The 12370-nt window shown below is 67.8% G+C and overlaps 1 protein-coding gene across 3 annotated transcripts; it reads left to right on the forward strand.

Annotated features, from left to right (window-relative positions):
• The first annotated feature begins 427 nt into the window (after positions 1-427).
• TKTL1 (transketolase like 1) lies at positions 428-11862 on the forward strand. 3 transcript variants are annotated; one of them, XM_084612643.1, is made up of 14 exons: positions 428-809; positions 1593-1710; positions 2457-2570; positions 3351-3448; positions 5329-5520; positions 5597-5724; positions 6266-6459; positions 6585-6749; positions 6818-6974; positions 7195-7325; positions 7924-8007; positions 9998-10094; positions 10170-10289; positions 10989-11862. In XM_084612643.1, the coding sequence occupies exons 1-14, from the start codon at positions 703-705 to the stop codon at positions 11159-11161; spliced, it is 1878 nt and encodes a 625-aa protein (XP_084468769.1). In that variant the 5' UTR covers positions 428-702; the 3' UTR covers positions 11162-11862. The 3 variants fall into 3 exon arrangements, with proteins under 3 accessions (XP_084468769.1, XP_084468767.1, XP_084468768.1); XM_084612642.1 differs by having other exon boundaries at positions 612-771; XM_084612641.1 differs by lacking the exon at positions 7924-8007 and having other exon boundaries at positions 605-809.
• The last annotated feature ends 508 nt before the right edge of the window (positions 11863-12370 follow it).

The following is a 12370-nucleotide window of genomic DNA, read 5'->3' on the forward strand; positions in this document are numbered from 1 at the left end:
ACTCCGGAGTCAGGCCAGATTGCCACGGGGCAGGGCTGGGCTCTGAGCTGAGCTCCCCCGGGGTCACTCCGGAGTCAGCCCAGATTGCCATGGGGGCAGGGCTGGGTTCTGAGCTGAGGTCTGCCGGGGTCACTCCGGAGTCAGCCCAGATTGCCACAGGGGCAGGGCTGGGCTCTGAGCTGAGCTCCCCCGGGGTCACTCCGGAGTCAGCCCAGATTGCCACAGGGGCAGGGCTGGGCTCTGAGCTGAGCTCCCCCGGGGTCACTCCGGAGTCAGCCCAGATTGCCACAGGGGCAGGGCTGGGCTCTGAGCTGAGCTCCCCCGGGGTCACTCCGGAGTCAGCCCAGATTGCCTCGGGGGCAGGGCTGGGCTCTGAGCTGAGCTCCCCCGGGGTCACTCCGGAGTCAGCCCAGATTGCCTCGGGGGCAGGGCTGGGCTCTGAGCGCAGCTGCCCCGGGGTCAGTCCAGGTGTGGACGGGGGCTCAGCCAGAGCAGAACGGGGGGGTGCTGGAGACACGGGGCGAGGGAAGACCAGGAGTGTGGAGGGAGCCGCGGATCCGGCTCTCGGCCCGGGCCAAGCGCAGCTCCGCCCCCCGCGAGCTCCCTGCACCGCCCAGGGAGGCCGGGAGCCGCAGGCAGCAGCTCGCTCCCGGGGCGGACGCTCGGCGCGGACCGGGCCGGCTCGAACGGGGCCGGGGCGCGATGAGCGGCGAGCCCCGGCCGGGCCCGTCCCGGCTGCAGGCGCTGCGCGATGCGGCGAACCGGCTGCGGGTGCGCTCGCTGCGGGCCACGTGCGCGGCGGGCTCGGGGTGAGCGGGGCCGGGGCCGGGGCCGGGGCCGGGGCCTGCGCGTGGGGCCCCTCGGTGCTGCCCCTCTCCCCGGGGGGGCCCCCTCGGTGCTGCCCCTCTGCCCGGGGGGGCCCCCCCCGCGCCCGCCCCTCTCCCCGGGGGGGCCCCCCTCCGCGCCCGCCCCTCTCCCGGGGGGGCCCCCCTCCGCGCCCGCCCCTCTCCCCGGGGGGCCCCCCCGCGCCCGCCCCTCTCCCCGGGGGGGGCCCCCCCGCGCCCGCCCCTCTCCCCGGGGGGGGCCCCCTCGGTGCTGCCCCTCTCCCCGGGGGGGGCCCCCCCGCGCCCGCCCCTCTCCCCGGGGGGGGCATTGCAAAGGGGGGATCGGTGGACGTGGGGGTGTATGCCCAGCCTCTAATGGGTGGGCATTTACCCTTGGGGGGGAAGAGGCGGGAATCGCTGGGGGCGGGGGGAGTCTCAGAGCGCTTCTCTTGCTTGGGGTGGGGGCGGGACGCTGGTTTGTCAAGGGTTAACCCCCCTCCCGGCAGGTCGGGCGCGGGGATGGGGGGGGTCGCCCCTCTTCCAGGTGTGGGGGCGAGTGAGGGGAGTGAGCTGCTCACTGCTCTGATTGGCTGGGCCGAGTGTCACTCCATGGGGGGCTGCTCAAGCCTTGTGCCACGCCCCTCGCCCGGAGGGGTGGGGCTTGGCTGCTGGGGGCGGGGCCTGGGCGGGGCGGGAGCAGATTGGGGGAGGGCTTGGCTGGGATCCCGCAGGGGGGCGCCGGCTGACTCTGCCCCCTCTCCCCCACAGCCACCCCACGTCCTGCTGCAGCGCTGCCGAGATCCTGGCGGTGCTGTTCTTCCAGGCCATGCGCTACCGGGCCAGCCGGCCGGCCCACCCCAGCAATGACCGCTTTGTGCTCTCCAAGGTGGGGCGGGGGTCCCCGTGGCTGGGCTATGGGGGGATCGGGGAGGGGTCCCCCTTGGCCTGGGGGAGGGGTCCCCGTGGCTGGCTACCGGGGGGGATTGGTGGGGGGTCCCTGTGGCTGGGCTATGGGGGGATCGGGGAGGGGTCCCCCTTGGCCTGGGGGAGGGGTCCCCGTGGCTGGCTACCGGGGGGGATTGGTGGGGGGTCCCCGTGGCTGGGCTATGGGGGGATCGGTGAGGGGTCCCCCTTGGCCTGGGGGAGGGGTCCCCGTGGCTGGCTACCGGGGGGGATTGGTGGGGGGTCCCTGTGGCTGGGCTATGGGGGGATCGGTGAGGGGTCCCCCTTGGCCTGGGGGAGGGGTCCCCGTGGCTGGGCTATGGGGGGATCGGTGAGGGGTCCCCCTTGGCCTGGGGGAGGGGTCCCCGTGGCTGGCTACCGGGGGGGATTGGTGGGGGGTCCCTGTGGCTGGGCTATGGGGGAGATCGGTGGGGGGTCCCCTCTTGGCCTGGGGGAGGGGTCCCCGTGGCTGGCTACCGGGGGGGATTGGTGGGGGGTCCCCGTGGCTGGGCTATGGGGGGATCGGGGAGGGGTCCCCCTTGGCCTGGGGGAGGGGTCCCCGTGGCTGGCCTATGGGGGATGGGCATGCGGCTTCCCCTCTGCAGTCTCCCCTCTTGTTCCACTTGGGGGGATGGCCTGGACCGTGGAGGTGCTGGGGAGTTGGGGTCTAACTCTGCCCCCTGGCCACAGGGCCACGCTGCCCCCTTGCTGTACGCGGCCTGGGCCGAGGCTGGCTTCCTCAAGGAGCCAGAGCTGCTGAATCTGCGCAAGATCGACTGTGACCTGGAGGGACACCCCACCCCGGTGAGTGTGGGGCTCCCCGGGATACCAGCCCGCCACCTGTGACGAAGTGGGACTGTTCTTAATGTTTCCTCTGAATAGTGTGGGCGGTGCCTCAGTTTCACCTAGGCAGTTCTTAAGTCTCTAGGGGGTGGGGTAAGGGTGTATGGTCGTTGCAGAGCCCTAGAGGGCCGGTGTGTGCAGGGGTCTGGACACAGAGAATGGCCGACACCCTGTTTCCTGGCCACTGATGGCCTGGGCCCTTCCCCCTGCCAGGTGAGAGCTAAAGGGTTGGAGAACAAAGGAATCCGGTGCCCTCCTGGCCCGGGAAAGGGACAAAGCCCAGGGGAGGGGAGGCGGGAGAGAGTTTTTCAGTTTGGGGCTGGCTGGGTACGAGGGGTGAAGGGCAGACGAGGTTGTCTGGCTCACTGCCCCCCAAAATGGACCCGGCAGAGGGGTCCTGTTCTCTGCACCTACAAGCTCTGTGTTAGACCCTGTTCCTGTCGTCTAATAAACCTTCTGTTTCCCCGGCTGGCTGAGAGTCTCCGTGAATCCCAGGAAGAGGGGTGCAGGGCCTGGACTCCCCCACACTCCGTGACACTACCCCTCCCTCTCTGCTCCCTGTGGGGTGGAAGGCCACAGGGCCCATCCCAGCTGGGGACCCACAGTTGGGAGTGCGGGCAGCGGGGGGACTGCTGATAATGGGATCAATGGTCCTGAGGGGTGCCCCAGTGGTGGGGCTGGGAGGGGCTGTGGAGGTCTCCCCACGGCTCCCTGCTGTCACGTGGCCACTCTCCCCACCAGAGGCTGCCCTTCGTGGACGTAGCCACGGGCTCACTGGGGCAGGGCCTGGGCGCGGCCTGCGGGATGGCCTACGCAGGCAAGTACTTTGACAAGGCCAGGTGAGTGCCCTGGGGTGGGGGGAGCTCCCTCAGCCTGGGGTAGGTGGCTGGGGAGAACTGGTTGGCAACATGGGAGGGGAGCTGGGGGAAGCGTGGCCCGGCTGTGACCCTCCCCCACCTTCTGGGGCTGTGGGGGGGCCTGGGGAGGCGTGGTCTGGCGGTGACCCCGCCTTCTCTGAGCTGGGGGGAGCTCGGGGAGGCGTGGTCTGGCGGTGACCCCGCCTTCTCTGAGCTGGGGGGAGCTCGGGGAGGCGTGGTCTGGCGGTGACCCCGCCTTCTCTGAGCTGGGGGGAGCTCGGGGAGGCGTGGTCTGGCGGTGACCCTGCCTTCTCTGAGCTGGGGGGAGCTCGGGGGCATGGTCTGGCGGCGACCCCACCCTCTGAGCTGGGGGGAGCTCGGGGAGGCGTGGTCTGGCGGTGACCCCGCCTTCTCTGAGCTGGGGGGAGCTCAGGGGCATGGTCTGGCGGCGACCCCACCCTCTGAGCTGGGGGGAGCTCGGGGAGGCGTGGTCTGGCAGCGACCCCGCCCTCTCTGCGTTGGGGGGAGCTTGGGTAGGTGTGGTCTGGCGGCGACCCCGCCCTCTCTGAGCTGGGGGGAGCTCGGGGAGGCGTGGTCTGGCGGCGACCCCGCCCTCTCTGAGCTGGGGGGAGCTCGGGGAGGCGTGGTCTGGCGGCGACCCCGCCCTCTCTGAGCTGGGGGGAGCTCGGGGAGGCGTGGTCTGGCGGCGACCCCGCCCTCTCTGAGCTGGGGGGAGCTCGGGGAGGCGTGGTCTGGCGGCGACCCCGCCCTCTCTGAGCTGGGGGGAGCTCGGGGAGGCGTGGTCTGGCGGCAACCTCGCCTTCTCTGAGCTGGGGGGAGCTCGGGGGCATGGTCTGGCGGCGACCCCGCCCTCTCTGAGCTGGGGGGAGCTCGGGGAGGCGTGGTCTGGCGGCAACCTCGCCTTCTCTGAGCTGGGGGGAGCTCGGGGAGGCGTGGTCTGGCGGCGACCCCGCCCTCTCTGAGCTGGGATGAGCTCGGGGAGGCGTGGTCTGGCGGCGACCCCGCCCTCTCTGAGCTGGGATGAGCTCGGGGAGGCGTGGTCTGGCGGCGACCCCGCCCTCTCTGAGCTGGGGGGAGCTCGGGGAGGCGTGGTCTGGCGGCGACCCCGCCCTCTCTGAGCTGGGGGGAGCTCGGGGAGGCGTGGTCTGGCGGCGACCCCGCCCTCTCTGAGCTGGGGGGAGCTCGGGGAGGCGTGGTCTGTCGGCGACCCCGCCCTCTCTGAGCTGGGGGGAGCTCGGGGGGGCGTGGTTTGGTGGCGACCCCGCCCTCTCTGAGCTGGGGGGAGCTCGGGGAGGCGTGGTCTGGTGGCGACCCCGCCCTCTCTGCGTTGGGGGGAGCTCGGGGAGGCGTGGTCTGGTGGCGACCCCGCCCTCTCTGCGTTGGGGGGAGCTCGGGGAGGCGTGGTCTGGTGGCGACCCCGCCCTCTCTGCGTTGGGGGGAGCTCGGGGAGGCGTGGTCTGGTGGCGACCCCGCCCTCTCTGCGTTGGGGGGAGCTCGGGGAGGCGTGGTCTGGTGGCGACCCCGCCCTCTCTGCGTTGGGGGGAGCTCGGGGAGGCGTGGTCTGGTGGCGACCCCGCCCTCTCTGCGTTGGGGGGAGCTCGGGGAGGCGTGGTCTGGTGGCGATCCCGCCCTCTCTGAGCTGGGGGGAGCTCGGGGGCATGGTCTGGCGGCGACCCCGCCTTCTCTGAGCTGGGGGGAGCTCGGGGGCGTGGTCTGGCAGCGGCCCCGCCCTCTCTGAGCTGGGGGGAGCTCGGGGGCGTGGTCTGGCAGCGACCCCGCCCTCTCTGAGCTGGGGGGAGCTCGGGGGCGTGGTCTGGCAGTGATCCCGCCCCTCTGGCCAGCTATCGGGTGTTCTGCCTGCTGGGTGACGGGGAGGCGTCGGAGGGCTCCGTCTGGGAGGCTCTGGCCTTCGGATCCCACTACCGGCTCGACAACCTGGTGGCCATCGTGGACGTCAACCGACTGGGCCAGAGCGAGGCGGCGCCGCTGTGCCACGACACGGCCGTGCACCGCCGCCGCTGGGAGGCCTTCGGGTGAGTGTCGTGGGGGCGGGGCCGTGGGTGGGGTGGGGGTGGCCCTGGGGCCGGCTGACCCCTCCCTCCTTGGTAGGTGGAACACCTACGTGGTGGACGGCCACGCCGTGGAGGAGCTGGACGAGGCCCTGCGGCAGGCGGCCCAGGTGAAGGGGAAGCCCACGGCTATCGTGGCCAAGACCTACAAGGGACGGGGCATCCCTGGTGAGTGTCCCCCTCGGCTCTGAGTGCTGCAGGCCTTGGCCAGGGGCCCCATGGCTGGCTCCCTGGCTGGTGAGGCCTGGTGGGAAGGAGTGCCGGGGCGGGGAGAGTGTTCGGTGGCTCTTTCTCTCGTGCTGACAGCTACTGTGGGGTGCGACAGAGTAGGGACCTCAGGAGAGGTCCTCCCCTCCCACAGTTGGGGAGAGAACCCAGGAGTCCTGGCTCTAACCCACCAGACCCTGCTCCCCTCAGAGCCAGGGGGAGAACCCAGCAGTCCTGGCTCCCAGCATCCCCTGGCTCTAACCCACCAGACCCTGCTCCTCTCTGAGCGGGGGAGAGAACCCAGGAGTCCTGGCTCCCAGCATCCCCTGGCTCTAACCCACCAGACCCTGCTCCTCTCTGAGCGGGGGAGAGAACCCAGGAGTCCTGGCTCCCAGCCTCCCCTGGCTCTAACCCACCAGACCCTGCTCCTCTCTGAGTGGGCGAGAGAACCCAGGAGTCCTGTCTCACTTCTGCTCACTCCCCGGGGGTGGTTCTGTGCCAGGTGTGGAGGATGCGGAGAACTGGCATGGCAAGCCCATGCCCAAGGACAAGGTGGAGTCCATCATCGGTGCCATCCAGAGCCGGATCCAGACCCACGAGGTGCTGGTACCGCAGCCGCCCATTGAGGACGTCCCACAGATCAGCATCGCCGGCATCTGCATGCCCTCGCCGCCGGAATACGCCATTGGGGACAAGGTGGGGGAAGGGGGGCACCCAGGGTTGGGAGAGCAGGGGGCTAGGGGAAGGGGGTCTGGACTGACCCCGTCATAGCCTCCCAGGGTTGCCAGAGGGGAGGGAAATGACGCTCTCCCGCCCTGCAGGTGGCCACGCGGAAGGCCTACGGCGTGGCCCTGGCGAAGCTGGGTGGTGCCAACGAGCGTGTGGTGGCCTTGGACGGTGACACCAAGAACTCCACCTTTTCCGAGCTGTTCAAGCAGGTGCACCCCGAGCGCTACATCGAGTGCTACATCGCCGAGCAGAACATGGTGAGGGCTGGGGGCTGGGGAGGGCGGGGGGTTTCTCTGGGGCCGGCTCTCATGCGCTATCCCCCCAGGTCAGCGTGGCTCTGGGCTGCGCCGCCAGGGACCGGGCCGTGGTCTTCGCCAGCACCTTCGCTGCTTTCTTCACCCGGGCCTTCGACCATATCCGCATGGGCGCCATCTCCCGGACCAACCTCAACCTGTGTGGCTCCCACTGCGGGGTCTCCATCGGTAGGCATGGGGGGACGCTGTGCTGCCCTGTGAACCCCCCAGGCCCTGGCGCCTTGGCTGCGTTGCCGGAGGGCCACGTGCAGATTGGTGGCAGGGCTGGGAGCGGAACCCAGGTGTCAGGGCTCCGGGAGGCTGCGTGGCCAGGGGAGTAGGCCGCCGGCCCCCAGTGCTGCCGAGCGAGCCTGCTCTCTAGCCCGGCTCCTCTCCTGGCTCCCCACAGGGGAGGACGGCCCCTCGCAGATGGCCCTGGAGGACATAGCCATGTTCCGAGCCATTCCCGGCTGCACTGTCTTCTACCCCAGCGACGCCGTCTCTGCTGAACGCGCTGTCTGCCTGGCTGCCAACACCAAGGTAACGGCTCTGGGGGGCTCCTTGCGCTGCTGCCTCAGGAGTGGGGTCTGTGGGGCGTCCTCAGGGGCCAGCTGTGGGCTCTGGCTCTGGGTGGCACCGATGGTGGACTCCTTGTCCTTGGGCCTGGCCATGCCAGTTATCCCGCCCTCGATTCGCCTGCCCCCGAGAGAGAGGGAGGACTCCTGGGTGCTCTCCCCGGCTCTGGGAGGGGAGGGGGTCTGGTGGGTCAGAGCAGGGGGGCTGGGAGCCAGGACTCCTGGGTTCTATCGTCGGATCTGCGCGACCTTGGATTTCCTCCCCTTGTAGGGTCCCTTTGCCAGTCATTTGACGGCATGCTGGGAATCCTGCAGCTGTCCTGGGTGGGTGCTGCACGCGTTTCGGGGGGAGCGGCTGTCGATGGCTCGGCCTGAAAGCTCTGCTGGGTCACCCAGCCCAGGTCTATCGGCCTCCTGGGTGACCTGCCCGGTTGTGTGTGGGATCACAGGGCCCCACCGTGGCTGGGGGTCAGCAAGGGACACAGCTGCCTGTTGGCACAAAGCTCTGAGCCTGCCTGTGACCTGCCTTGCCTGGCTCCTCGGCCGCCACCTCTGCTCCCTAGGGCATCTGCTTCATCCGGACCAGCCGCCCAGAGACCCCAGTCGTCTACCCGCCGGAGGAGAAGTTTGAGATTGGCCAGGCCAAGGCAAGGGGCTGGGAGGAATGTGGGGGGCCTTGAATGGTGGCCTCACTCCGTGCCTCCGTTTTCCTCCTGCCCTGTCTGGATTGGAGGCTCTCTGGGGACGGGGCCTCACCCGATGCTGGGAGAGGGGGCAGGGCGTGTGTGGAGCTCAGGGCCCCGGGGTGCCAGGAGCTGTCTGGGCAGTGCCCAGTCCAGTGGGGGGTGGGGGTCTAGATAGCACCTGGCACAGCACAGGGTCCTTGCTCTGCCAGCCTCTGGGTGCTTCTCTTGCACAACCCTACGGGGGTGGGTGGCGTTGTTTCCGCTCTGGGCCTGTGGCAGTGCAGGGAACTGGCCCCGCTCCTGTCTGCCCAGGCCAGTTGTGGGGGGACGCTGGCAAAGCTGCCTCCCAAATGCCTCAGGGCGAAGGGTTCCCAGGCTATGGACTGAGGGAGATCGGGGGCACAGGGAACTGGGGAGAGACCCAAAGAGGTTACAGCCTAGAGGTGGGGTGGGAGGGGAAACTGAGGCACAAGGTTACCTGGCAGGTCGTTGCAGAGAGCCCAGGCATGCTGGGTTCCAGTCCGGCCCTGGGCCAGAGCAGAAAGGGGCTCCACTCTGTTCCTGAGCTGCTCCTGTGCGGGGTGGGAGCGTGAAGTGGTTAGTTTTTAAAGGAGGGGTGAGCGTGCTGAGGGCAGCGGTGTCTGGCAGGACTCTGGAGCCCAGGGGAGTCCAGTCAAGCGGGACAGAGGTGTCCCGTGCCAGCCCCTGCTGGTGTGTTGGGCAGCATCTGTAACATGATTCCTGTGCATGCCTGTTTCCTTCTCCGCCTTCCATGGCGACCCAGTGGGGGGGGAAGAGCTCAGCTGGTCTACACTAGGTAATCACGTTAACCCAGCTACGTCGCTCAGGGCGGGGGGGAATCTCCCCCTCCCCCGGCTCTCCATAGCTGGGCTGACCCATGTCCCCAGGCAGACGCAGCTAGGTGGCCCGGAGAAGAGACCTCCTCTCGGGGCAGGGCGATTTACCACAGTGGTGGGGAGCCCCTCCCAGTGCAGCAGGGAGTGTCTACGCTGGCCTGCTGTAGTGGGTTCCGTGTAGACCTAGTCCAGGCCTGCTCCCAGGGCAGAACGAGCTGTGGGTGGGCAGGCGTCAGCAGCTGGCTGCGCCATTACAGACCAGGCCGAAAATCAAGTGGGACTCCAGCCAGAAACGCTCCAAGACCTGGGCGGCGGGCTGGAGCAGGCAGGGCATGGGAACAGGGCTGGAGAGCCAGGGGGGAAGGGGTTGGGTGACAGGGAAAAGGGCTGCCCTTGGGAGGGATTTGGAGTCCTCCCCTGGGCAGAATGGGGGAAAGAGGGAGCTAAGGCCAGGAGCAATCTCAGCTTGGGTGGCCCTTGAGGGCAGCAGCTTGGCCAGGTGACCTATCAATGGCTCCTTGTTCTGCAAAGGTGGCCATTGTGGTTGTCCCTACACTTGGGAAGCCGGGCGGCCTGAACCAGCCTCCCACAGGGGGCTGGCTGGGCTGGACTCTCTCCGGAGAGGGACAGGGAGCACTGGTGCCGAAGACCCATGGGCTTCCCCCGGTGCAACTATGTGGGGCCTTGGGGCCCGGTTTGCTAAAGGGGTCACTCCCGGGAGACTGGCCCCAGGCCAGGGCAGAGACCAGACCCGGTGACTGTGATAGCCATGAATCTGCCACTACGTGGCAGGAGACTCCATGAAGTCTCAGCCAGAAATCCTCAGCTCTGGGAGGGGAGTGGGGTCTGGTGGGTAGAGCTGAGAGCCAGGACTCCTGGGTTCTCCCCCCAGCTCTGGGAGGGGAGTAGGGTCTGGTGAGCAGATCCAAAGAAAGATTTTAATGCAAGGAGGGGGAAGGTGCCTGCTAAGCCAGTGGGTTGAGGGAGTGCAGGGACCCACCTGTCAAGGGAAGGGAAGGACTGGGAGGCCTGACCCTTGGCTGCAAGAATGGGTCTGGCCTTCCAGTGTTGGTAACTCACGTCTCTGTCCCCAGGTGGTGCGTAACAGTGACGCTGACAGGGTCACGGTGATCGGAGCCGGGGTCACGCTGCATGAGGCCCTGGCTGCTGCTGACGAGCTCGCCAAGCAAGGTAACCAGCAGTCAGGGGATGGCCATGAGCTCGCTCCTCCGCCCCTTTCCTCCTCTGACCCTCTGTCCCTTCCAGGCACCTGCATCCGTGTCATCGACCCCTTCACCATCAAGCCCTTGGATGCAGCCACCATAATCACCAGTGCCAGGGCTACTGGAGGGCGCATCATCACTGTGGAGGATCATTACAGAGAGGGTAGGAGGCTATTGGCCGGGGGCTCCCGAACGCCTGTGCAGGATTGGGGAGCAATGGCCGGCTGGCTGCTTGCTCCCAGCATGGGCCGAAGCCAGCCTTGGATAGCTGGGGAATCCCGAGTAGGAGGGTTATTTCCCATTTTAGCGCTGGGCAACCCCAGCAAGACTAGGGTGTTGAGGAATCTCTGCTGGGATGGGTGCAGAGAAGGGTTGGGATGGGGCAGAGGGGACTGACAGCTTGCGTTGTGTAGCCTAAATTACAAACCGGACAGGTCTGGGCGCCCGCTGGATACAGCGGGAGAAGAGCTGTTGAAACCAAAGGAGGATGCTGGCCCAAGAACAAAGGGGCGTGAACTTGGCCAAGGATCGACTGACACTGGAACTAAGGTTTCCAGCCATCAGAGGGAGGGTCTGGAACAGAATCCCAAGGGGAGGGTGGGGGGAGAATCTGCCAGGAAGCTGCATTGTGACAGGTTGTCTGGGCAAGGACTGGAAGGGATCTCCTGGGTCACAGGGCTGGCTTGGGAAAAGCCAGGGCCTGGTGACAGAGCTGGAATGGAACCCAGGTGTCCTGCAAGCCTGTCCTGACCAAGTGACACATCTCACGGAGGGGCTGTGACTAGCGCATTTTAAGCAACCGAGACACCTCTGGAAAGGAGAGCTAGTCCCATGTAGTGTGACCCTTCTGTCTCTTTGCTAGGTGGGCTCGGGGAAGCAGTGGCCGCGGCCGTGTCCGGGGAGCCTGGCATAGTGCTCCAAAGCTTGGCGGTGTCTGGTGTGCCCCGGAGTGGCAAACCGGCCGAACTCCTGGACCTCTTCGGGATCAACGCCAAGAACATCATAGCAGCTGTGAAGAGCACCTTTGCCAACTAACGCTCCGTCCATGTCTAGGGCGAGGAGAACCAGTTGCTTTTCTGTCCTCCACTCCCACCTCTGTTCTTTCTACTAACTTCCTGCTCAATGTGACCGAAACTGCTACGATCAGGTCTCCGGGGCTTGTGATCCCCCTCCTCCTCCCCCCAGGGCTGGGACATGACTCACCCACTTGCCCAAGTCCCGCTGGTTATTTCTCTAGCAGCGTGGGTTGAGCAACTTCCAGCCACTCCCCCGAGGGAGTAGACATTCCTTGCTAACCCATGAGTAGCTTAAGCACGGCCTGCCATGGCTCCCATCAGCCACCAGGGCAGGGGTTCTTCAGGGCAAGGCGAGGCTCCCTCTCCCCATGGCCAGGGGCGCCTCTGCCCTGGGGTAGATAGTGGGGAGTAGGTGTTCACAGGCACTGCGATGGACCAAGCGGTACCTGTCCTACCTGAAGCTGGTGCGGTGCAGGCTTCGTCCAATAGCTGCGCTCTGCTCTGGGCGGTCCTGTTTCTGCTCTGCTCCTGGGGAAGGAGACCCCCATTAATGCAGCAGCGCCGTGTCTTCAGCTGCTACCCCAACGTTCTGGCGTGATCCATTCCCCTGGCTCGGTCAGTGTTCGAAACGACCAAACCCATTTCTCTTACGGGGCCTGCTGCCGCGCCAACAGGGCGGCTTCCCTTCACCTACGCTTCTAAATAAAAGGTTTAACGGCGTTGGCTTGGTGTGACTCTGTGAGGGGAAGCAGAGCAGGGGGCTGGCTGCTGTTCAGCAGGCTCCTGGATAGAGCAGTTCAGGGCCCGCACAGGCCCTGCGTGAGAGGTTCAGCCCGGCCTTATGCTTAGGGGGGCCCTCAGTGCTCCTCTCACTCCCATGCGGCCCGGGGGCAGGGCTGTCTGTTGACATAACTCAGGCCAAGGGGGGCCGTCAAGGCAGCCGCTCGGCGCCCCTCCCGTCGGCCCCGGGGGCAGGGCCATTGGCGTCGCTCGGGCCAAGGGGGGCCGTCAGGGCAGCCGCTCGGCACCCCTCCCGTCGGCCCCGGGGTCAGGGGCGTTGGCGTCGCTCGGGCCAAGGGGGGCCGTCAGGGCAGCCGCTCGGCGTCGCTCCCATCAGCCCCGGGGCCAGGGCCGTTGGCGTCGCTCCCATCAGCCCCTGGGGCAGGGCCGTTGGCGTCACTCCCATCAGCCCCTGGGGCAGGGCCGTTGGCGTCGCTCCCATCAGCCC

Source organism: Lepidochelys olivacea (genome assembly GCF_965140295.1).
Source record: "Lepidochelys olivacea isolate rLepOli2 genome assembly, chromosome: 23".
Classification (NCBI taxonomy): domain Eukaryota; kingdom Metazoa; phylum Chordata; order Testudines; family Cheloniidae; genus Lepidochelys; species Lepidochelys olivacea.

Excerpts from the sequence above, each read along its gene's own strand:
- TKTL1 (XM_084612643.1), top strand. The coding sequence starts at position 703 with ATGAGCGGCGAGCCCCGGCCGGGCCCGTCCCGGCTGCAGGCGCTGCGC. Across the intron at positions 3,449-5,328 it reads AAGTACTTTGACAAGGCCAG|CTATCGGGTGTTCTGCCTGC; the intron begins GTGAGTGCCCTG and ends CCCTCTGGCCAG. Across the intron at positions 7,326-7,923 it reads GCCTGGCTGCCAACACCAAG|GGCATCTGCTTCATCCGGAC; the intron begins GTAACGGCTCTG and ends TCTGCTCCCTAG.